The 20,907-nt window shown below is 39.6% G+C and overlaps 1 protein-coding gene across 4 annotated transcripts; it reads right to left on the bottom strand.

Moving 5' to 3' along the window:
• Positions 1-67: 67 nt before the first annotated feature.
• On the bottom strand, positions 68-15,670 carry LOC123518603 (troponin C, isotype gamma-like). 4 transcript variants are annotated; one of them, XM_045279500.1, is made up of 7 exons: positions 15,445-15,670; positions 10,220-10,308; positions 9,730-9,754; positions 4,153-4,296; positions 2,131-2,250; positions 1,225-1,356; positions 68-809 (listed from the first exon to the last, which is right to left on the bottom strand). In XM_045279500.1, exons 3-7 carry the CDS (start codon positions 9,749-9,751, stop codon positions 781-783), a joined length of 447 nt encoding a protein of 148 aa, XP_045135435.1. In that variant the 5' UTR covers positions 9,752-9,754; positions 10,220-10,308; positions 15,445-15,670; the 3' UTR covers positions 68-780. The 4 variants fall into 4 exon arrangements, with proteins under 4 accessions (XP_045135435.1, XP_045135436.1, XP_045135437.1 ...); XM_045279501.1 differs by lacking the exon at positions 10,220-10,308 and adding an exon at positions 7,021-8,427; XM_045279502.1 differs by lacking the exon at positions 10,220-10,308 and adding an exon at positions 7,021-8,344.
• Between the last annotated feature and the right edge of the window lie 5,237 nt (positions 15,671-20,907).

Raw genomic sequence — 20,907 nt, 5'->3', positions numbered from 1 at the left:
CCTCATCATCACGACCCACCGCTACGTATCTTAACTTTACCATGCAGGATGAAGTGACACACACATCTGGTTCCTGAAGAAAATTTATGAAGTAGACGTGATCTTGTTTTTTTTTTTTTTTTTGTATTTTTTAAAGTTTGGTTTTGTCTTATTTTGATATGCAGCATTTGGGAGGAAGCGCGGGAGTGTCTTGAGTGAAACGTTCCTTATTACAGAAGAAACCAAATACATGATAATTGTTGAGGTGAAGGAAAAGTTTAGTTACACTTGCAAAAAAGTTGAACATCATTTACATACACTGACAGTTAACAGCAGGATATTAAGATACAGGCAAAAAATACATTACGTACATGAATTACAAATTATGTATACTCAAAGCCTTATAGGTAAAGACTTGTAGATGGAATGGAGAAAGGTGGGCAGAGTGAAGCCAAAGCAAGAAAGAAAAAAAGCATGACAAAGTAATAACAAAACAAAAAAAAAACTTATGCAAGCATGTCAATAATGATAAAAGGAAAAGTAAAAGAGACGTTGAATATTGCGCAGTGTAGAAAGTAAAAAAAAAAAATCAATAAAAAATGGAAGCAAGAGCATTGAGGGAAAAAGGTGAAGCATTAGAGGAAAAAAAAAAACAAGACCAAATTATATAAAAGAAATTCAGAGAAATTAAATGAAACTAAAATGAGAGAGAGAGAGAGAGAGAGAGAGAGAGAGAGAGAGAGAGAGAGAGAGAGAGAGAGAGAGAGAGAGAGACGAGGAAATGAGGTTCAGCTCTCCTTTTCACTCTCCCGTCATCATCTCCATGAATTCTGTGAAAGGGAAAAACACATCGGTCATAGAAAATGCATATGCGTGATTTTAACAATAATGAGCATAATAGTAACTATAATTGTTATGATGATAACAATAATAATGATAATGATAATAATAATAACAACAACAGTAACAAAAATAATAATAAGAGATAATAATAACAATGGATAATGATAACCATATTATCATTATTAACATTAGTAGTAGTAGTAGTAGTAGTAGTAGTACTAGTAATAGTAGTAGTAGATCTTAAGCTGAAAAATCTTACAAAGTAAAAACAATGAAAATATATATAAAAAAAAAAAAACATAGATTGAGAAATTAAAGGCAGCAGAAATATGTTCAAAACGATCCGTAGCGAAACAAAGCAAAGGAATAGGACGAGACTGTGAAACTAGGCCTTTTACTCACCATCGAAGTCGACTGTCCCGGAACCGTCCTCGTCGATCTCGTCAATGATGCCATCCAGGTCTTCCTCCGAGAGCTTGTTGTCTAGCTCTCTCAGAATCTCTTTCAATGTCTGCGTGGTGATGTAGCCATCGCCTGCAGGAGAGCCAGTGGACCGGTTGAGGAGGAGGACTGACTAACTGCTTGAGTGATTGACTTAACCCCTTCAGTACTGGGACACATTTCTACCTTGAGATTTGTGTACGATTAGACGATTTTATTGACATTAGGACGGATCTATGGAGGTCTGAAAATTAAAGGCTAGAGTCCTCAATATCTTAATCTCTCCTGTTTGCTCCTTTGGTCATCCTTCTCCTCTCCTTCCAACTTACTTTCTCCTCCATCTCCTACTCGTTCTCTTTTGCATCTCTAAATTCTCCTTTCGTTCCTTTCTCTCTAATTCTATCTCCTTTTTCGCTTAATCTGCTTTTCCTCTTCTTCACCTCTTCCTCCACAGACTACCTCTTCCAATCTTCCGTTGAACCTTTCACCAACTCTTCTCCTCATCCATAGTCACTTTCTGCTCCATTCATACTTTTACAATCTCTCTCTCTCTCTCTCTCTCTCTCTCTCTCTCTCTCTCTCTCTCTCTCTCTCTCTCTCTCTCTCTCTCTCTCTCTCTCTCTCTCTCTCTCTCTCTCTCTTTCTTCGAACCTTCTACAAATAATAATTCATCTTTTAAGCTTCCCTTTCCCTTTCTCCTGCCCCATTCTTTTCCTCAGCTCCTTCCCTTACAGATGCTTTTTCTTTTGCTTTTTCTCTTAACTTTTCTTCCCTCGAACCTCCCTCAGGCTCTTGTCCCTTTCAGCCCTCGCCCTCGCCCGCCTCCAATTCAAGCCCCCCGCCTGAGGCACACACTAAGACACTTACCGCCCTTGTCGTACAGTCTGAAGGCCTCCTTGAGCTCCTCGTGCATGGCCTCGTCGTCGTCCTCCTCCAGGAAGGGCATTACGATGGCACAGAACTTTTCAAAATCCACCTTCCCTTCTTCTGTTGAATGAAAGAGAAGAGGAAAATTTGCAATGGATTTGTTTTGTGTGTTCTCGGATTTATTTTTCTAGTGTGCTGTTTTCTCTCCTCTCTCTCTCTCTCTCTCTCTCTCTCTCTCTCTCTCTCTCTCTCTCTCTCTCTCTCTCTCTCTCTCTCTCTCTCTCTCTCTCTCTCTCTCTCTCTCTCTCTCTGGCTACATATTTTGTTATATTAATTTTGATCTGTGGTGTGCATGTTTCTGTGTGGGTGGGTAGGTGTGTGCTAATGGTGGTGATATTGTAAGAGTGAAATATGCTGTACTTGAAAAATCATCCACCCTGTGTTGGTTGCGATGGTGGTGATGGTGATGGTGGTGGTGGTGCTATTTTTTAAAGAACTATATAAGCTCTACTGAAAGGATGCATACTGGAAGCATTGTTAGTTATGTTGCTCGCCGTTGTCCCCCATGATAATAGACCTATATCCTCGTTATAGGAAGCTTATAGGTCTATTAAAATCGGTGCAAAAGAGGATGACTAAAAGGTTACAGGGGATGAGAGATATTCCCTACAAAGCGAGATTGAAGAAAATAAGTTTGGATATCCTTAGCGAGACGCAGGGTAAGAGTGGACCTGATAGAAGTATTTAGGTTACAACAAGGGGGACATGAGCAAGTTCTTAGGATCAGTAACCAGGATAGAACCAGAAATAATGGACTTAAGCTTGAGAAATGTAGGTTTAGAAAAGAAATGTGGAGGAATTGGTTCTCTAACAGAGCGGTTGGTGAATGGAACGGACTTCAAAATTATGTTGATAGTGCTGAGTCAATAGGGAAATTTTGCCGATTTGCGGATGGAGAAATTAGATGGAATGAAGTAGCTGTGCCCATACAGGGACTGCCCATGTGTAGGCTTGTCAGTTTCTTGCAGCGTTCCTCTTTTTTTCTGTGTTCTTGTGTCACAAGTTAACTGACGACTGGAATGTTTCAGACTCCCTACGTTTGAAAATATGTACATCCTGTCAGCCTTGATCAGAACGATAGATCACGCCTTCCTTTCTTCTCCTCTCCTCCTCCTCCTCCTCCTCTTCCTCTTCCTCTTCCTCTTCCTCTTCCTCTTCCTCTTCCTCCTCCTCCTCCTTTGCAGACGCGTATATAGACTCTTGGCGTTATCTGCATGTTTTATATTGGTAGCGGTGTATAGAAAGTAAATTAAAGAATGTCTAGATTCTTGTATAGATATGAATATTAGTTGGGTACGAGTGTTTTCTTTACATGGCAATTTGTATAGAAACCACCACGTGTAGATCTACAGAATTCTCAGAGCTCACCTTGTGTTCTAAAGTAATAGTACAGAAAGACACTCACTCAATGCTTGGGTCCTTTTAGGACCATCTAAACCACTTGGCCTGCATCTCGACTATTCTCAAGAACCTCTTTATAGTTGAATTTTCACGACTTTTTAACCCCCTCAATACCGGGACACATTTTTACCTTGATTTTTTTTATTTATTTATTATTTTTTTTTTTATGATTTGTGTACCATTAGACCATTGTATTAACATTAGCAAAGGTCTATGGGGGTCAGAAGATTAATGGTCCCAGTCTTCACTATTTTAATCCCCCACATAAGTTTCTGAAGCTGTATAAAATCACCAAATAGTAACCAGAATAAGTATGGAAACGCGTCGTGGTACTGAAGGGCCAAGCATATTTTTTTTATGGCTGTATTAGCAAATTGACAAGATTTATACAATATTCGCTAGGCAAAACACTCTTGAGAACGTCCAATTATCCTCTGCAGAGAGAGAGAGAGAGAGAGAGAGAGAGAGAGAGAGAGAGAGAGAGAGAGAGAGAGAGAGAGAGAGAGAGAGAGATTAAACCGTTTCAGAAAGCAAACCTTACAATAAGCAATTTCTACTTACTGTTCGGGTCATTTTCTGCAATCCTGTTCTTGAGCTCATCCTCGTCAAAGGCCTGGCCAAGTGTGTTCAAGATATTGACGAACTTGCTGCACTCCACGAAGCCCGTCTTGCCCTGGTCGAACATCTGAAACACCTTCTTCATGGCTGCCGGCGGGAGGAGCAGGAGAGAAGACGCGTTAGACGAAGGTTATGAACGTTTTTGAAGAGTGTGGAGCAGGAAGGATGTGTGTTAAAGAAAGTTGATAAGGAAGTTGAGGAGACGAGGTGATGACGAAAGGATTTTATGTAGGAGAATTAAAGGAAGGAGATCAGGGAAATGGGAGAAGAGGAATGTAAAAATAGGAGAGAGGTAGAAAGGAAGGGAATATGAGTAAGGGTTAAAACCAATGTCGGGATGAGAGAGAGAGAGAGAGAGAGAGAGAGAGAGAGAGAGAGAGAGAGAGAGAGAGAGAGAGAGAGAGAGACAGACAGACCGGTAATCATATTCATGAAAAAAATAACTTTCATACATTTACATATCACACTGTTAACGGAATAGCAAGAGCGGAAGCAGCAAAGGATGAAAAAAAAAAAACTTTTGACAGTGAAATCAGATTAACTAATTAGTAATTTTTCGCACCTCTGTAAATTGACCGGTGAGGTTTGAGTAAATAAATAAATAGAAACGTAAAGCTTAAAATTAGAGGAGGATACAATAATGAGAGAGAGAGAGAGAGAGAGAGAGAGAGAGAGAGAGAGAGAGAGAGAGAGAGAGAGAGAATCATACAAACAGGAATTCAAACGTGTAGACAGAAAGATGGTCACAAAAAAACATAAACAATAAAGAAGAAAAAAAAATAATAAAAAAAAGAAAAAAAACAGATTTCAGACAGCTATAGAGACATTATGAAGGGAAAGACACGCACAGATAGGGGCAACCAGAAAGAGAGACAGAAACAGAGACAGGCAGCCAGCCAAGGAGCACGACAAACAGACAGACAGACATGAGCATGAATATAAAAAAAATGTGAAGCCAAAGATAGACGGACAGGTGGAAAGGGAGGAACGTAAAAATAGACGGACAATAGACTAACAAGAATAGATACATGAACTGACAGACAGATGGTCCACACAGACGGACAGACAAACTTATCGAGTTTAAAAGAAAGATAGTAGAGACAGAGATGAAATATTGACTAGAAAAAACAAATAATAACAAATAATTAAGTATAGGAATGGAAAAAGCACAAGAAAAGAGACAGACAGACAGACAGACAGACAGAGCAATGCCAACAGTTCCAATAATGTATCAATAAGAAATTATAATTCACCTTTGGATTTTTTTTTTACATTTTGTGATTTCAAACCTGCTTTTTCTTTTTCTTTATAACTTTATGGTCGTTTCTGTAGATAAACCGTCTATTTCTAATTCCTATTATTACTATTTGTCACTTTACTGTCAATAAAATCGTCACATCTTTCATTTAGACACACTCGCTTCTCTCTCTCTCTCTCTCTCTCTCTCTCTCTCTCTCTCTCTCTCTCTCTCTCTCTCTCGGGTGTTGTATTTCTGACTAAAAAATAATGTTATGGTCAGAATGTATTTTTAGAGTGACGTTGGAATGTTGAGGAGTTGGCACACGCCCTCCCTTGCTTCCTCCCGTTCTCCCTCCCTCCCTTTCTCTCCTTCTCTCTTTCTCTCTCTCTTTTTTTTTTTCTTTCTTGTCCATACTCGTTCATCCGTCCATCTTTCAAACCGACTCTATGACCTTTATCTCTCTCTCTCTCTCTCTCTCTCTCTCTCTCTCTCTCTCTCTCTCTCTCTCTCTCTCTCTCTCTCTCTCTCTCTCTCTCTCTCATCAACCTTTTCGTTTCAATTTTCTTCTCCTTTTTGTGTCTTCAAGATTAAAGGGGATCAGATTAAGATGTCAAGGGATCAGATTGTGTGGCGTGAGGTGTAAGGAGCTCATATGGCTCGTTGCACGCAATGACTCCTATTTTTATTTTTTTTCTGTTTTGTACACACACACACACACACACACACACACACACACACACACACACACACACACACACAGAGAGAGAGAGAGAGAGAGAGACACACACACACACACACACACACACACACACAGAGAGAGAGAGAGAGAGAGAGAGAGAGAGAGAGAGTGTGTGTGTGTGTGTGTGTGTGTGTGTGTGTGTGTGTGTGTGTGTGTGTGTGTGTGTGTGTGTGTGTGTGTGTGTGTGTGTGTGTGTGTGTGTTCAGAGCTTAAAAGGAAGGAAGAAAGAAAAGAGAGAAGTAGAAGAAAGGGAAATGAATGAATGAATGGAGGAAGGAAAGGAATAAGTACCGAAGGCAACAAAAACCACCGAGTTGAAAGTAGAGAAAAGAATGAAGGCAAGAAAGTAATGAAGACAACCAAAAAGATGAAACTGGATTGATCAGAGTTTTAATGGTGTGTTGTATTAAAATCATGGATTGGGAATGGAAGGGAAGTAAATGTGCAACGATAAAAGTAACTGAGATGGAAATGAATTAAAGAAAAAAAAATCAATCTAGTAATATAATGATAAAAGAAATTGAGATTAATAAGTATGAAATAAAAGTGAAAAAAAAATAGTAACACCATTAATAACAGTTATGATGATAATAACATCAGCAAATATGGTATAAGTAGCAGAAATAATAATAAAGATAATGATAATAATTATAATATAACTAAACCAGAAAACCACAAACATACCAAACAAAACCAAGCATACCAATAGATAAACTTAAGGAACAAGGCAGATCACGCAGTGGTAATGAAGAGCAAAACAAAATAATAAGAGGGTAAGAGGCAAACTGAAGGATAGGCAAGCTGATGAAGCAGTTCTACTATATATACTCACGTGTCCCTCCCTCTCTCAATCAGCCTCCTGCGTAGTTGTCCATTTGAGTTGAACCCTTTGTAATTGGGTCGGGAGGAACAGGAAAGCTCTTGATCCCCTGTTTGTATCTTGGTATGGTTGTTGTAAGGCTGTCCATCTCTGTGTGCACAGCTTGGTAGGCCATACAGTGGTGATGGAAACTCATGGTCGGGCCGTCAGTGTCAGAAGGACTAATTTGTTGGCTTTTGTTCATGCCGGTCGTGTTGTGTCTCTTGGTGTCTAGGATGAAGTTTGTGGATTGCAACTTTTTTGTTTCTAGGATGTTGTTCTAGTGTTTTCCTTTTTTTTATTCCTTGTATTTTTGTTCTTTTTCTTATTGGTATATTTCTTCTTGGATATTCGTGGTTAGGATGTTATAAATACCAATTAACGATTTTGTGTTCTTGTATTTTTTTTATTCCAACTGTTATTTGTGTTCTTCATTATCACCCATCATCATCATCCTTGCGCTACTCGCCTCATTCCCCCACACACACACACGAGGTAGAAGTGACCTTGGTGTATTCACAAAAAATAATATGCACTCTCCTCGTTGGCGTGAAATCGGTCATGTGTTTTGTCCCATTTGCGTAAGCTATTTATTATTTGGCATTGCTTTTTTTTTTTTTTTTTGTGAGGGATGTGACGTATGCCTCACCACTGCCACAGTCTAGAGCAGAGGAAAGAGTAGGACAAGTGTCTCTTCTCTACTTCTTTGTTTACTTTTTAAGCTTCTCTCTCATCCTCGCATGGGTGGTGAAGTACAGGAGTCTTCTTATTCTTGTTCTTCGTTTTTTTTTTCTTTTGGCTTATTCTGGCATGGGCAGAGTAAAACGAGGGTGTTCTTGATTTTATAGTTCGTTTTCGTCGTCTTCAGCCTCTCGTCTCCGTAAAGTAGAATGAGAATGTTTGTTATCTTCGTTTTCTTCATAAACTTTTCATTTTCGCATGGCAGAGTAGAATGATGGTCTTCTTCATGTTCGTCTTCATAATCTCCCTTTGTTGCTTCTATTATTCCTGTTTTTTTTTCAGTCATCGTATTCTGAGTCATTTAATTTTACTGATACTTTGAGAGACATTTTAGAGATTTTAAGAGGTGGATTTTCTTACGTTCAGGACTTCTTCGTTGAGTCACTTTAGCAATGTGCAGCGAACGTGGTGGCGGTTAATCAGAGGTGAAGACAGCGCTGTGAACATTGTTGCGGTGCCAGAAATGTGCAGCGAACGTGGTGGCGGTTAATCAGAGGTGAAGACAGCGCTGTGAACATTGTTGCGGTGCCAGAAGCAGTCAATCAGTCAGTCAGTCCTAAGGTGAAAGATAGCTGAGGTACCTTGTTGAACCCCTCCTGTAGTTGCTAATTATCAGGCAGGTAGACACACACACACGAGCTGGAATAGGCAGTGTGGATCCCTGAGATACTATACGTATACAAACTATAAGGTGGCAGTAGTGGCAAGGAAGTGTCTGGTAGGCGTGACTCGTAAACTGTTATTGAAACTTAAGAACTCAAATTTATTACGCACCTGGTCCGATGGTCAGGTCGAGAAAATTCAACTAACGAGAATCAATTTTGAAGGTAGTTGTCTCGTATCAGGTTATAGAATTCGATAGTATATCTATTAAAAATATAACATGATATATATATATATATATATATATATATATATATATATATATATATATATATATATATATATATATATATATATATATATATATATATACGGAAGGATAATAATTGATCTAACTCTTGAAATGCTCAATAAAGCATTTTAGCATTTTTCTTCATATCTTTCTTCTTAGTAAATCATTTAAACTATATTATAACAAAAAGTTAAACTTGAATATTGAAGGTGGGACACGCAGACGCTTCAGTTTTTCTCAACAAAAATCAATGTTTTAAAATATAGTTTATCAGCACAGGTGCGTTATGTCACAGGGAAATAAAATCGGCATGCAGGAAGGAAAACTCGCCACCAGAGGGCATCGGCCGCTTGGTGCCAGCGGGAATACCACACCGCCAGACGCTCACTGCCGCATTGCTTTCATTCCTCCGCTACATTTGAACTAACACATCTACAGGAAAGGTATTCGCCACTACCATTAGGACCATAGATCTAACCACATCCCACCGTGGCAAATATTCTTAAACATTTTGGAAATCTATTTGTAGATAATTAAAAACAGAAACAGGAGAATTATGTTTGATTTCTCAAAGGTGTTCCTATGATTTCAAATTAGAGAACTGAACCCTAAGTTGAAAAAAGAAAAATCCATGAAAAACCAGCTAAATCTTGTGGCCTCTGCAAACATTACTTATGAGAGAGAACAAGGCGTTTAAGAATACAAACCATAGCATCATGCAGGTGGGAAAGGAAACATGAGGGACTTAAAAACTGTGACCTAAGTTAACACACCATTGCTGTTCCAATCACCGCTTGAAACCACCACTCATACCATCAAAAAAAAAAAAAAAAAAAAAAAAATCATGCACACCTCTAGAGACTAAAGGAACAATGCCTTTAATACGCGTCGCTGAGATTAGATGACGCAGGGAGGTAAAATAACTACATGTATGCTTGTGTCATCTCCCTCAGTGCAGCGGAAGGTATTAAAGGCACATCCTCTTGATCTCATGGGCATCTATTTGACAAGGAACAAGGAGAACCATGGTGTTGTACTATACTCACTGGCAATCTGTTCCTCATCCATGGCCTGGAAAAGAGAGGAGAGAGAATAGTTATATACATGAATACATAAGAAGAGAAGATACTATAGGAAACACTGTAATATTCATGAGTGTATTTGCTGAAACTACTACTACTACTACTACTACAAGGAACAGTTTGCTAACCAGAAAAGAGAGAGAGAGAGAGAGAGAGAGAGAGAGAGAGAGAGAGAGAGAGAGAGAGAGAGAGAGAGAGAGAGAGAGAGAGAGAGAGATAATTTACTACTTCTACTACTACTACTACTACTACTACTACTACTACTACTACTACTACTACTACTACTACTACTACTACTACTACTACTACTACTACTACTACTACTACAAGGAACAGTTTGCTAGGCAGAGAGAGAGAGAGAGAGAGAGAGAGAGAGAGAGAAACTGACCGACAGGCAGATGAAGCCATACCGAGAGAATCTACCCTAAAAAAAAAATAATAAAAAAAAAATTACGTTAGTGTTGGTAGGGGTCTTGGAATTTCATGCGTGGCGAGAGATCTATCACACCAAGAGCCTGACAGTCACCGCGGCGTTTTGAACCGCTGAAAAAAAAAAAACATTGGCGTTCGTGATGGTGTGGGAAGATGGTGGTAGCAGCCGCCTGTGGTGTTCGCTTCGCCAGCCATCTAGCCAGCCAAACCAAGCCAAGTCAAACCAAGCTCCACTAATCCTACCTCACGAAGTTACCAACGCCAAGGCTAGCCGAGCGAAGGAAGGGCAACAAAGGGCAGCGGAAATAAGGACCCGTTACGTTGTTAGTTGGGAATTGCGAACTTGAAAAGAAAAGTTTAATGAGATGGTTTGGGGGCCATGAAGCGTGTGCGTGAAAAAAATGGTTTGTCATATTTTAGTAGCTTTTGGTGTGTTTTTTTTTTCAGGGTTATGTGAGTTTTGTTTTGTTTTGTTTTTTCTTTTTATCTTTTAACTTATTAAGGAGTGTGACTCACGATGCGTAAGTTAGTGGTGAAAAGTTCATTCTGTTCGCTGCTACAAAAAGTTAACGGGAGAGAGGAAAGGAGTTTGCGAATTTGAGTAGAAGATGCCTTAATGTTCGCCTTTTGAGGCAATTGAGATTATGAAAGTTGAAAAAAGAGAAATGCAGATATTAGTTAATTCTTAAAATAAATCGCAATAATAGAATATGCACTCATGAGGTGAAGACAGAGCTACTTCCTTTATAAAACATACAAAACAACATCGCCTATGATACTAATCTATATATTTTCTTTCCAATACTGACTCGACTCTAATAGTGTGACTGAAGCATTGTATCTTAGCCGAGAAGCAACCATGCTTTAGAGTTTATTGAAAAACTTTAACGAGGTGATTGAAAAGGTAAAGCGTGTGAGGAAAAGTAGTTTCTTTGTATTTTATCCTTCTTTTATTGTTCCGCCGCCTTCTGCCACGGGGAAAGTTTGAATGTAAAGTAATAAAAGCCTTTGCCAGTGTCGAGAATTAACCGACGAAAATGAACTCGTTTATTTCTCTGCTTTTGTTAAATACTAGATGTAGTGTTTGTAATAGATCTTTATGTTGAATCTTTGGTTTATTTTCATGTGGCATAACACTCTGTAGGAAAGAAAACCTGATGAAAGTACGTTAAGGAACGATAATTTAGACATTTAGTTTTGTCATGGTAAGAAATGAATCAAATGGAAATTGTAGTAACTCTTCTTGTAAATAGCCCTTTACTCTGTGTAATTGTTTGTTTATTTCAATGCGGTATAAAACTATGTAGAAAATGAATCCTAATGTTACTACATTAAACAACGATATTTTTTGACGCTCAGTTTTGTGGCATGGTAGGGTATGAATCAAATAGTAACTGTAGTAACCCTTCTTGAAAATACTTCTTTAGTATTAATTCTTTGACAGAATTTAATGAATATTTAAGTTTTTCCATCCTTTCATGCTGTGAAAGTCAGATCGGTTCGTATTCATATAATCAATACAGAAGGCAGAGTATGAATCATATCCTTCTTTGTAATCGTTTGACCTATTCAATACAATAGAATGGACATATTTTTTTTATTTTCTTCCATACTGTGAAAAATAGACCCAATATACCCATATATAATTCATACTCTTTTTTCAATGCAGAAGGCAAGGCATGAATCATACGATGACTATAAATGGTCCTCCTTTTACAATTTGATGGAGATTTACGTCTTTTACTTTTTATTACTAAGAAAAGTAAACAAATTCTTACCCATATACAATTCGTACAATTCTCGATGAAGAAGGTCGGGCATGAAACAAATAATAGCCTTTCTTATACAGTTCAATAGAGGATATTTAGTTTACCCTGTATATATTGAAAATAAGTTCGTACTCATGCAGTATCAACGCACAAGCAAGGCCATGAGTCATAAGGTGGCTGCCATGGCGCCAACACTCTCCCGCCACATCTAGTCAGCGACCCAGAACTGTTGGTGAGGTGGGCAAGTGAGTGATGCTGCGGGCAGTCCAACAAGCCGCTTTAGTGATTCATTGTGAGAGAGAGAGAAAGAGAGAGAGAGAGAGAGAGAGAGAGAGAGAGAGAGAGAGAGAGAGAGAGAGAGAGAGAGAGAGAGAGAGAGAGAGAAAACTTTATTTTATATTTGCATTTTTCATTCAAAGGTTCATTTGCATCAAGGAAAGGAAGTAAAGAGGTAGCTGGAGTCTCTCTCTTTCTCTTTCTCTCCTCTCTCTCTCTCTCTCTCTCTCTCTCTCTCTCTCTCTCTCTCTCTCTCTCTCTCTCTCTCTCTCTCTCTCTCTCTCTCTCTCTCTCTCTCTCTCTCTCTCTCTCTCTCTCTCTCTCTCTCTCTCTCTCTCTCTCTCTCTCTCTCTCTCTCTCTCTCTCTCTCTCTCTCTCTCTTTCTACTGTAATTTTCTCTCGATATCATTATCGAATTTGAACAGTAAGGCATGAAAGGAAAAGGAAGGATAAAGGGAAGTTGGAAGCAAGAACTGAGATAAAGGTAGGAAGAGGAAGAGGAGCAGGAGGAGGAGGAGGAGGAGGAGGAGAAGGAGGAGGAGGAGGAGAAGGAGGAGGAAGAGGAGGAGGGAATATAGAAAGCACAAACACCACCGTTATAAGGAATTGGGAGAGTTTAAGGATAAGACACACATCTACTAAAGTAAAATCATCAAAAGTGCAAAGTCGAAAGTTATATAAGTATTGCATGAGAGAGAGGACTTTTCATAAGGAACATAAGCTCTGAAATTGTTGACTGAGCATTGCGCCTATATTTCGAAATGCCTTCCTCTCTCACTACGGCATTTTTCCAAGGCCACAAAGACAACTACCCAGTTTTTATTACAGTTTCTCCTTTCAAATTAAGTAGAAATCTTGCTAATCTAGTAGAAATGTTGCTAATCCATCACCAGAATCATAAAAATACCCTTAAAAAACACGAGTATCTTCAACTAGAGCCCTTGGAAAGCAGTGATGTGAGAGAGCAAAGCATTTCAGAATACAGGCCTTAGTGTTACAAATTACGTGGTAGTTGGAATTCCTAACACTCAAACTTGTAACAACCTCCCACAATCGTTCTACTGGGAATAAACAGCTGGAAAACCCATGGAGGGATCTCTTGATAACTGCATCTGAAATTGTCAGGTGATTTTGTAGCAACCCTCCCGTCCTTCCACTGGATTCAGCAAACGCGGTGCAGGTAACAATTATTGAGCTCTCTCTTATCACTTCTACATCAGAGGGGAGGCGAGAGGACGGGAAAGGACGAACGGGAATATGAGAGGTTTAGGAGAAAGAGAGTATGAGGAGACGAGAGAAAGATGAGTAGAGAGGACGGGGAAGGAAGTTGAAAGACACTTTTTTTTTTTTTAGAAATTGGGAGAGAGAGATGAGTAAGTAAATGAGCAGATTGTAAATAAAGGAACACAGAGGGTAAAGATACAAGATGAATAGCTGAAAATTAAAACGTTGTGAAGAAACGGAAAGGGAAGTGGATAGAATATTATTTTTGAATAGATGAAAATGAAAAAAAAAGAAAAGGAGAAAATAGTTGAAGAAATAGGACGAAGAAAAAGCAGAATCGCCGAAAATCATAAATTGTGGAAAAAAAAAGAACAGTAATTGGCATGGAACTATTTTATAAAGATGAAAAAATCAATAAAAATAGAAACTTGCAGGTTAAATCTCTCTGAAGACAAACAAACTCAAAAACAAGATCAATAGTAAAAAAAAAAAAAAAACTTAAAAAAAACGAGGCATTCATATCGTGAAGAGGAGCAAAGAGAGGGAAAAGAAGAACAAGGAAACAAACACGTGTGACATCGCTCCTGACCCCTGGCGAGTGATCCGCTGAGGAGCAAACAAGGGGAAGGAACAAACAAGGGCGAAAGAACACCCGCCTTCAGCTGCCCCCACTTGACGCTGCCATAGGGGGAGTGGAGGAGGAGGAGGAGGAAGAGGAAGAGGAAGAGGAAGAGGAGCAGGAGGAGGAGGAGATGGAGGAGGAGGAGGAGGAGGAGGAAGAAGAAGAGGAGGAGGAGGAGGAAGAAGAAGAAAAGAGGAAGAGGCAGAGTAAGAGGAGGAGGAGGAGGGAGAGGAAGAGGAAGAAGAAGAAGAAGAAGAGGAAGAGGCAGAGTAAGAGAAGGAGGAGGAGGAAGAGGAAGAGGAAGAGGAAGAAGAAGAAGGGGAGGAGGAGCAGGAGGAATGTTGAAGAAGAGAAGTGGTGAAGTGGACAGAAGGGAAAAGTGACATGGGAGAGAAAGAGTGAGTGAGGAAAAAAGAAAACAAAAACAGGAGCAGCAGGAGATGAAAGGCTAGAAAAAAAAAAAAAAAAGGAAAAGAACAAGATTAAAACTGGTCAGTGAAATTGGGTGAAGCTTAAGTAGATTTTGCAGTTGCTATCATCACCATCATCTTAGTCACAATTGCATTACTAAACATCGGCGTCATTTTAACCAATACATATACATACTTGTCAGTAACCAACACCTTCTGACTGAGCACTTAACCCATTCAGTACTGTGACGCATTTCCGTATTCATTCTACTTACTATTTGGTGATTTTACACAGCTTTAGAAACTCATGTGGGGATTGAAATAGTGAAGACTGTGGCTATTAATTTTCTGACCTCCATAGACCCTTCCTAATATCAGTGAAATGGTGTATAGTACACAAAACTCAAGGTAAAAATGCTTCCCAGTAATGAAGGGGTTAATGAGTTTGATAATCAATAAAGCAAAAGAGAGAGAGGATAATCAATAAAGCAAAAGAGAGAGAGAGAGAGAGAGAGAGAGAGAGAGAGAGAGAGAGAGAGAGAGAGAGAGAGAGACAGACAGACAGACAGACAGACAGACAGACAGACAGACAAGTAGAGATGGACCAACTGAATGACAGAAAAGTGACAGATGGAACAGACCGACAGAGAGACAAAAAAGACAGACAGATGAACAAGCGGATACTCAAACACAAATAGACTCACGGAATCCCATCATCAGCCAGTCCATCAACCAGTCAACCAATCATCTCACAAATATGGTAGACGGAATACACATATAGACAGAGAGGTAAACAGACTGACACACACACGTACATACACACACACGCACTAAATTACACCACCATCCAATCAATCACTTAACCAATCACTGCAGAATACTATACATTAGACCACAAGTACATAAACACCACATAAATCAAGCCAGTAACAATAGCAACACCTACGGTTTGGGTTAAGAAGCAGATGAGCAGAAAAACCGTCAGGCGAAACAAGACGCTGGCGAGACGAGAACTGGATGCCTGAACGAGGACTATGCTTGGCTGCTTAGTGTTGGCTGAGGGGGATACTTGGATGCTTTTACACTGTAGGTGGTGAAGGCAGTGATGGTGGAAGTGGGTGGTAGTGGTGGTGAAGGGGCGGAGGGCGGGCGGGCGGGAGCGGCCTTCTGGAGCCTCCCTGCAGTAGGTGAGAACTGAACGGCTCCTCTCAGCCGCCTCGGTGCTAAATACGTCACCTGGGCAGGTAACCCACAGTAAACATACCGGAAAAGAGGCGCGTTATGTTAGAAGGTGAAGCAGCGACGGAAGGGGGGGAGAGGGGGAGAGAAAGGGAGGAGCGGGAGGGAGAGAATAACGCACAGTAGCAATGAACTAGGTGAAGGAGAAGGGAGGGAAACGGCGAAAGAGTGAGATGGATGAGAGAGAATGTGTGCAGTGGGAGGGAGTGAGGCAGGAGATAAGTCAGTGGCACGGAGGAAGGGAGCAAGGTGACAGGGAGACAGAGGGTGGCAGGGATAAAAAGTCTGATGAGGAGGAGATGATTGAGAAGTAAGGCTATGAAAAAAGGAGGAAGAGAAGGAGGAAGAAGAGGACATGCAATACAAAATGAGATGATAAACTGCACTTATATGCCTTGGCATGTAATTTGAGAGAGAGAGAGAGAGAGAGAGAGAGAGAGAGAGAGAGAGAGAGAGAGAGAGAGAGAGAGAGAGAGAGAGAGAGAGAGAGAGAGAGAGAGAGAGAGAGAGATGGGTAGGGCAAAGTGGGCGAAATTAAAGTTAAGAATGCTCATTAAGGTTGAGATGGGAGAGGGGAACTTTGGAGTAGGTACGAAAACTGCCTCAGAATCTCTTTAGCAAGTGAATCGTTGCGCAGAAATCTTAACTTTTAATACTGGTAGCGGCAGGAAAATTATTGGTGTGTGTGTGTGTGTGTGTGTGTGTGTGTGTGTGTGTGTGTGTGTGTGTGTGTGTGTGTGTGTGTGTTTGGCAGAAACACGGGTGGACACGACTAACAGTTAGATAGATACTAAGATAGGCAAGCTGATATGCAAACCGATAGAAAAAAAGTGGATGGTTTGAAAGAAAATGCTATCGAAAGCAGTATATGCAGCCACACACACACACACACACACACACACACACACACACACACACACACACACACACACACACACACACACACACACACACACACACACACACACACACACACACACACACACACACACACACACACACACACACACACACTCTGCATAAACACATCGCCATCGGTATAATTCACAATGTCATCTTATACAGGAATGAATTGAGAAGCATTTGGAGGAAAGGTACAAACTCGGCGCCAGATCATCAAGTAAACCTTCATCTCTCTAGCTCCGGGACTAAATTGGCCTCCTGGTTTGGAAGTCATCTTTTGTCAGACTATTAAGTAAGTGTCCGTTTTCTTATTATCTTTTAAACTTTTTTCTTCCGTCAGTATGATAAATTTTGGTAAATTCTTGAATTCCTTGCCTACTTCTGTATTTTTTCCCTCCTATGACCTGTGTTCGTATTCTCAAACTTTTGTATGCTTCACCTCTACTATTTCAAAAGGTTTCATTTGAATACACACGAGTTTTTAAGGTATTTTCACGGTTCTATAGGCAGAATGACAAGATTTCTACATATTAAGTGGAGAAACACTCTTGAAAACCACGCTAATCATCTGTGTGGCTTTGGAAAATACTCGTGGTGAGAGAGTAAAGCGTTTCTGCATACGGACCCTGAACTCATTCCAAAGGGAGTTTTCAAGACACTTATCCTCAATTATGCGTTTTAATATTTTTTTTACTTAGAATTTCTTTGAGAACTCATGTGGACCTGTACCTTTACCTCCTGAAAATTTTTGTTATCTAGTGTGTTATGAATTTTTTTTTTCTTCTTTTGCTATGTTTATGTAAGAAAGGAAATCTGGCTAGAGGCAACAAAAGTTATTAAACAAAAAGGCCCACTTAGAAGCCAGTACCCAAGCAGGTCCGAGAGAGTTAGCCAAAGAATGGGGATAAATGTCTTGAAACCTCTCCTCTTCAATAAGTTCAGCTCAGGAAGACGGAAATACAGAAGCAGGTAGAGAGTTCAGTTTACCAGAGAATAAAAAGGAATAAAAGAAAAAAAGTTTGCATAAGTAAATTAAAAACTTAACTCCCTGCGAGGAACAATGATCAGTACGGATTTCTAAATTAGTGCTGCAATTTTCTCCGTGGCAAGATTCTTCAAAGAATAGTTCGGTTATATAAATAGTCATTCTACTCGTGTAATTTCAACGCTATCCCATCCCTTGTAGTTAGTTCCTCGTGGCTCAGTGGACAGAGTTCATCCGTGGGGTCAGCTTAACGATGTACAAAAGTAGCTTATGTTTATAGACGGTCACGTTACAAAGCACATAATTGCGCCGCTAATGAATGAACAGCAAGGAACGAAAACTGTGATGTTCTTTAACCTTTTTCAGGAAGACTTTTTTCTTTTGCTCACATATGATTTTTTTTTCTTTTTCCTCATTCGTTTAATGGAGATGTTATAGGATTTATTGATGTCTTGCTTGGTTGTGATATTTTTTTCTTTTGCTTCTTATTCATAGGTTATGTGGTAGGATATGAAAATGAATACAGATTACCTGATCTTTCCAGTTTAGGAATGGTATAAGAAAAACTTTCTCTTCATTATTGTTTTTACTTGTCTCTGTCCCGCTGACACCAGAATGATCTTCAAGTATGAAATGATTAAGAAATGTTTTCGTATCTGTAGTTACCTCCAATATCTATCTCTTATAGACGCGTCTCGATCCTACAAACATCCCGTTTAGTATTCAGTTTTGAAATAGATAGAAGTGTTTTCTACAGCTGTGTCTTTACTTTAATCTTCACGCAGCACACGCACACACGTTCCAATCCCAAGAGCAACAGGCTTACATCGCATCCTAAGCTGGCCATCAGTTGAGCGGGGCGAACAGCAAGAATGTATTGACAAACAATGCAGGATCGTACACGCTCGCCCTCCACTGCCCTCTCACTCCTGAAAGACATGCATGCACATGGACAATGTACTTTTCCATTCTATTTATCTACCCTGCATGTACTGAGATCGCCACCTGTAGGCCTGGCTGCTTCATGCAGCTTCCCTTACTTTCTTATCTTTTTGTAAAACTGACCAGTTATCTAGATAGATTTATAATCAGTTTCTAAAAAGGATAGGTACATGTAATCCTACTTCATGAAGAAAATATGCCTAAGCCTCTAAGGCAGTGGTTCTTAACCTGGGGTACCTGTACCCCCAAGGGGTACGAAACCTTAAACTCAGGGGTACGAGACATGGTAGCCTGTGCAATGGTACCGTATATTTACCATGAGAAAGCAAAACATATATTTTCTTAATTTTTTTCTTACTGTAATTGTCTAATTTTTTTAAGTTAGTGCTGTAAACACTATCACTATTTTTTTCATGTTTGTATAGTATTCATATTGGAGGGGGTACGAGAAATCTTTCTGAGATATCAAGGGGTGCGGGAACTGAAAAAGATTAAGAACCACTGCTCTAAGGTAACTAGATGCTGTCGTACATATTGATACATTCAGGAGGAGGAAGAAGATAAAGGGGAGAGATGAGATTGACGTGATGATAAAGAATACGTAAAAAGGAGGAAAACACTTAAGCTCATCAGCTAAAAGTGGTCACATGATCAGAGAGAGAGAGAGAGAGAGAGAGAGAGAGAGAGAGAGAGAGAGAGAGAGAGAGAGAGAGAGAGAGAGAGAATTAGTGAAACGGATGGAGATCACGTGAGGAAAGGACACGTTCATTTTGCATTGCTGTGTGTGTGTGTGTGTGTGTGTGTGTGTGTGTGTGTGTGTGTGTGTGTGTGTGTGTGTGTGTGTGTGTGTGTGTGTATGTATGTATGTATGTATGTATGTATGTGGGCGCGCGCCATTCCACGCATTCCCAACAGAAGGCTTCGGGGTGATCTGCATATTTGTCTGTCGCTCTGTCTCTGCCCGGTCATTCATTTTTATAATTCTGGTCTTATGATTGGTGCATTTCATATTTCAGTAGTAGTAGTTGTAGTAGTAGTAGTAGTAATTGTAGTTACAGTATTAGTAGTAGTAGTTGCAGTTGCAGTAGTAGTAGTAGTAGTAGTAGTAGTAGTAGTAGTAGTAGTAGTTGCAGTTGCAGTAGTAGTAGTAGTAGTAGTAGTAGTAGTAGTAGTAGTTGTAGTAGCAGTAGTTGCAGTAGTAGTAGTAATAGTAGTAGTAGTAGTAGTAGTAGTAGTAGTAGTAGTAGTAGTAGTTGCAGTAATAGTAGGAGTAGTAGTAGTAGTAGTAGTAGTAGTAGTAAGTCATCTTATTTATATATTTCGTAAGATAGAATGTCGTGCATTGTTTACATCACCTAGAAAAGTATTATCATTAGTAACCATAACAAAAACAATAGTAATAACTGTAGTAATAATACAGTAATAGTAATAGAAGTAGCAGATGTAGTAATAGTAGTAGTAGTAGTAGTAGTAGTAGTAGTAGTAGCAGTAGTAGCAATAGTAGCAGTAGAAATGGTAGTAGTAGTAGCAGGAGAAAACCAGTCATTTTAATGGTATTTGAATCATGGTCAAATTAAAAGCATAATAAACAAGCGACGTGACAGGCGACAGACAGGGCGGCACTAGAGAAAACAAGATCCTCAGTGTGATTGCATGAGTCAAGGTGTCGTCTCGCGCTCAGCCCCACCACCACCACCACCTCTGCTGCCACTCCTTTCTTGACACTGACACGCTCGTTAATCCTCCATGTGATGACCTGGTGCAACACGAGTACGGCGCCTCCTACTTCGCCTCTTGTCCTCTCTCGTCTTCGTCTTTCCGTCTTCATTTTCTTGTATTTAGATGTTTTTCAAGTGTTTATTTCTCTAGATTTATATGTTTTGCTTTCCTTATGAGTGCAAGACTTCGGATGAGTCTATGAATTAATATGTTTGTAAAAAATTCTTAACCTCTTCAATGCTAGGACTCATTTTTACCTTAAGATTTGTGTATATGATTAGACCATCTAACTGACATCAGGAAGGGTCTATAGAGGTCAGAAGATTAATGGCCACAGTCTTCACTATTTAATCCCTCACGTAAGTTTTACCACAATGAATATGGAAACGCGTCATGGTACTCTTTTCCTCTCCTGCCTTCCTACTTTTCTTCTCAGTTCCTTGAATTTATTATTGTAGATGCTTATTTTCATGTAATTGTAATGTGTCTTTCCCCAATCCCCACCTCCCCCACCCTTTCTTATCATCTTTGAAACATGCGAAAGATCAGTAAGGGATATAGTAGAGTATAAGTTGAAAAAAAAACGTTTTTCCGCTTTAGTGAGAGATTAGCCATAAAAAA

The sequence above is a fragment of the Portunus trituberculatus genome, chromosome 44, assembly GCF_017591435.1.
Source record: "Portunus trituberculatus isolate SZX2019 chromosome 44, ASM1759143v1, whole genome shotgun sequence".
NCBI classification, from domain to species: domain Eukaryota; kingdom Metazoa; phylum Arthropoda; class Malacostraca; order Decapoda; family Portunidae; genus Portunus; species Portunus trituberculatus.
The sequence above is the reverse complement of the archived record's forward strand: the minus strand, read 5'-3'. Positions and strand labels throughout refer to the sequence as shown.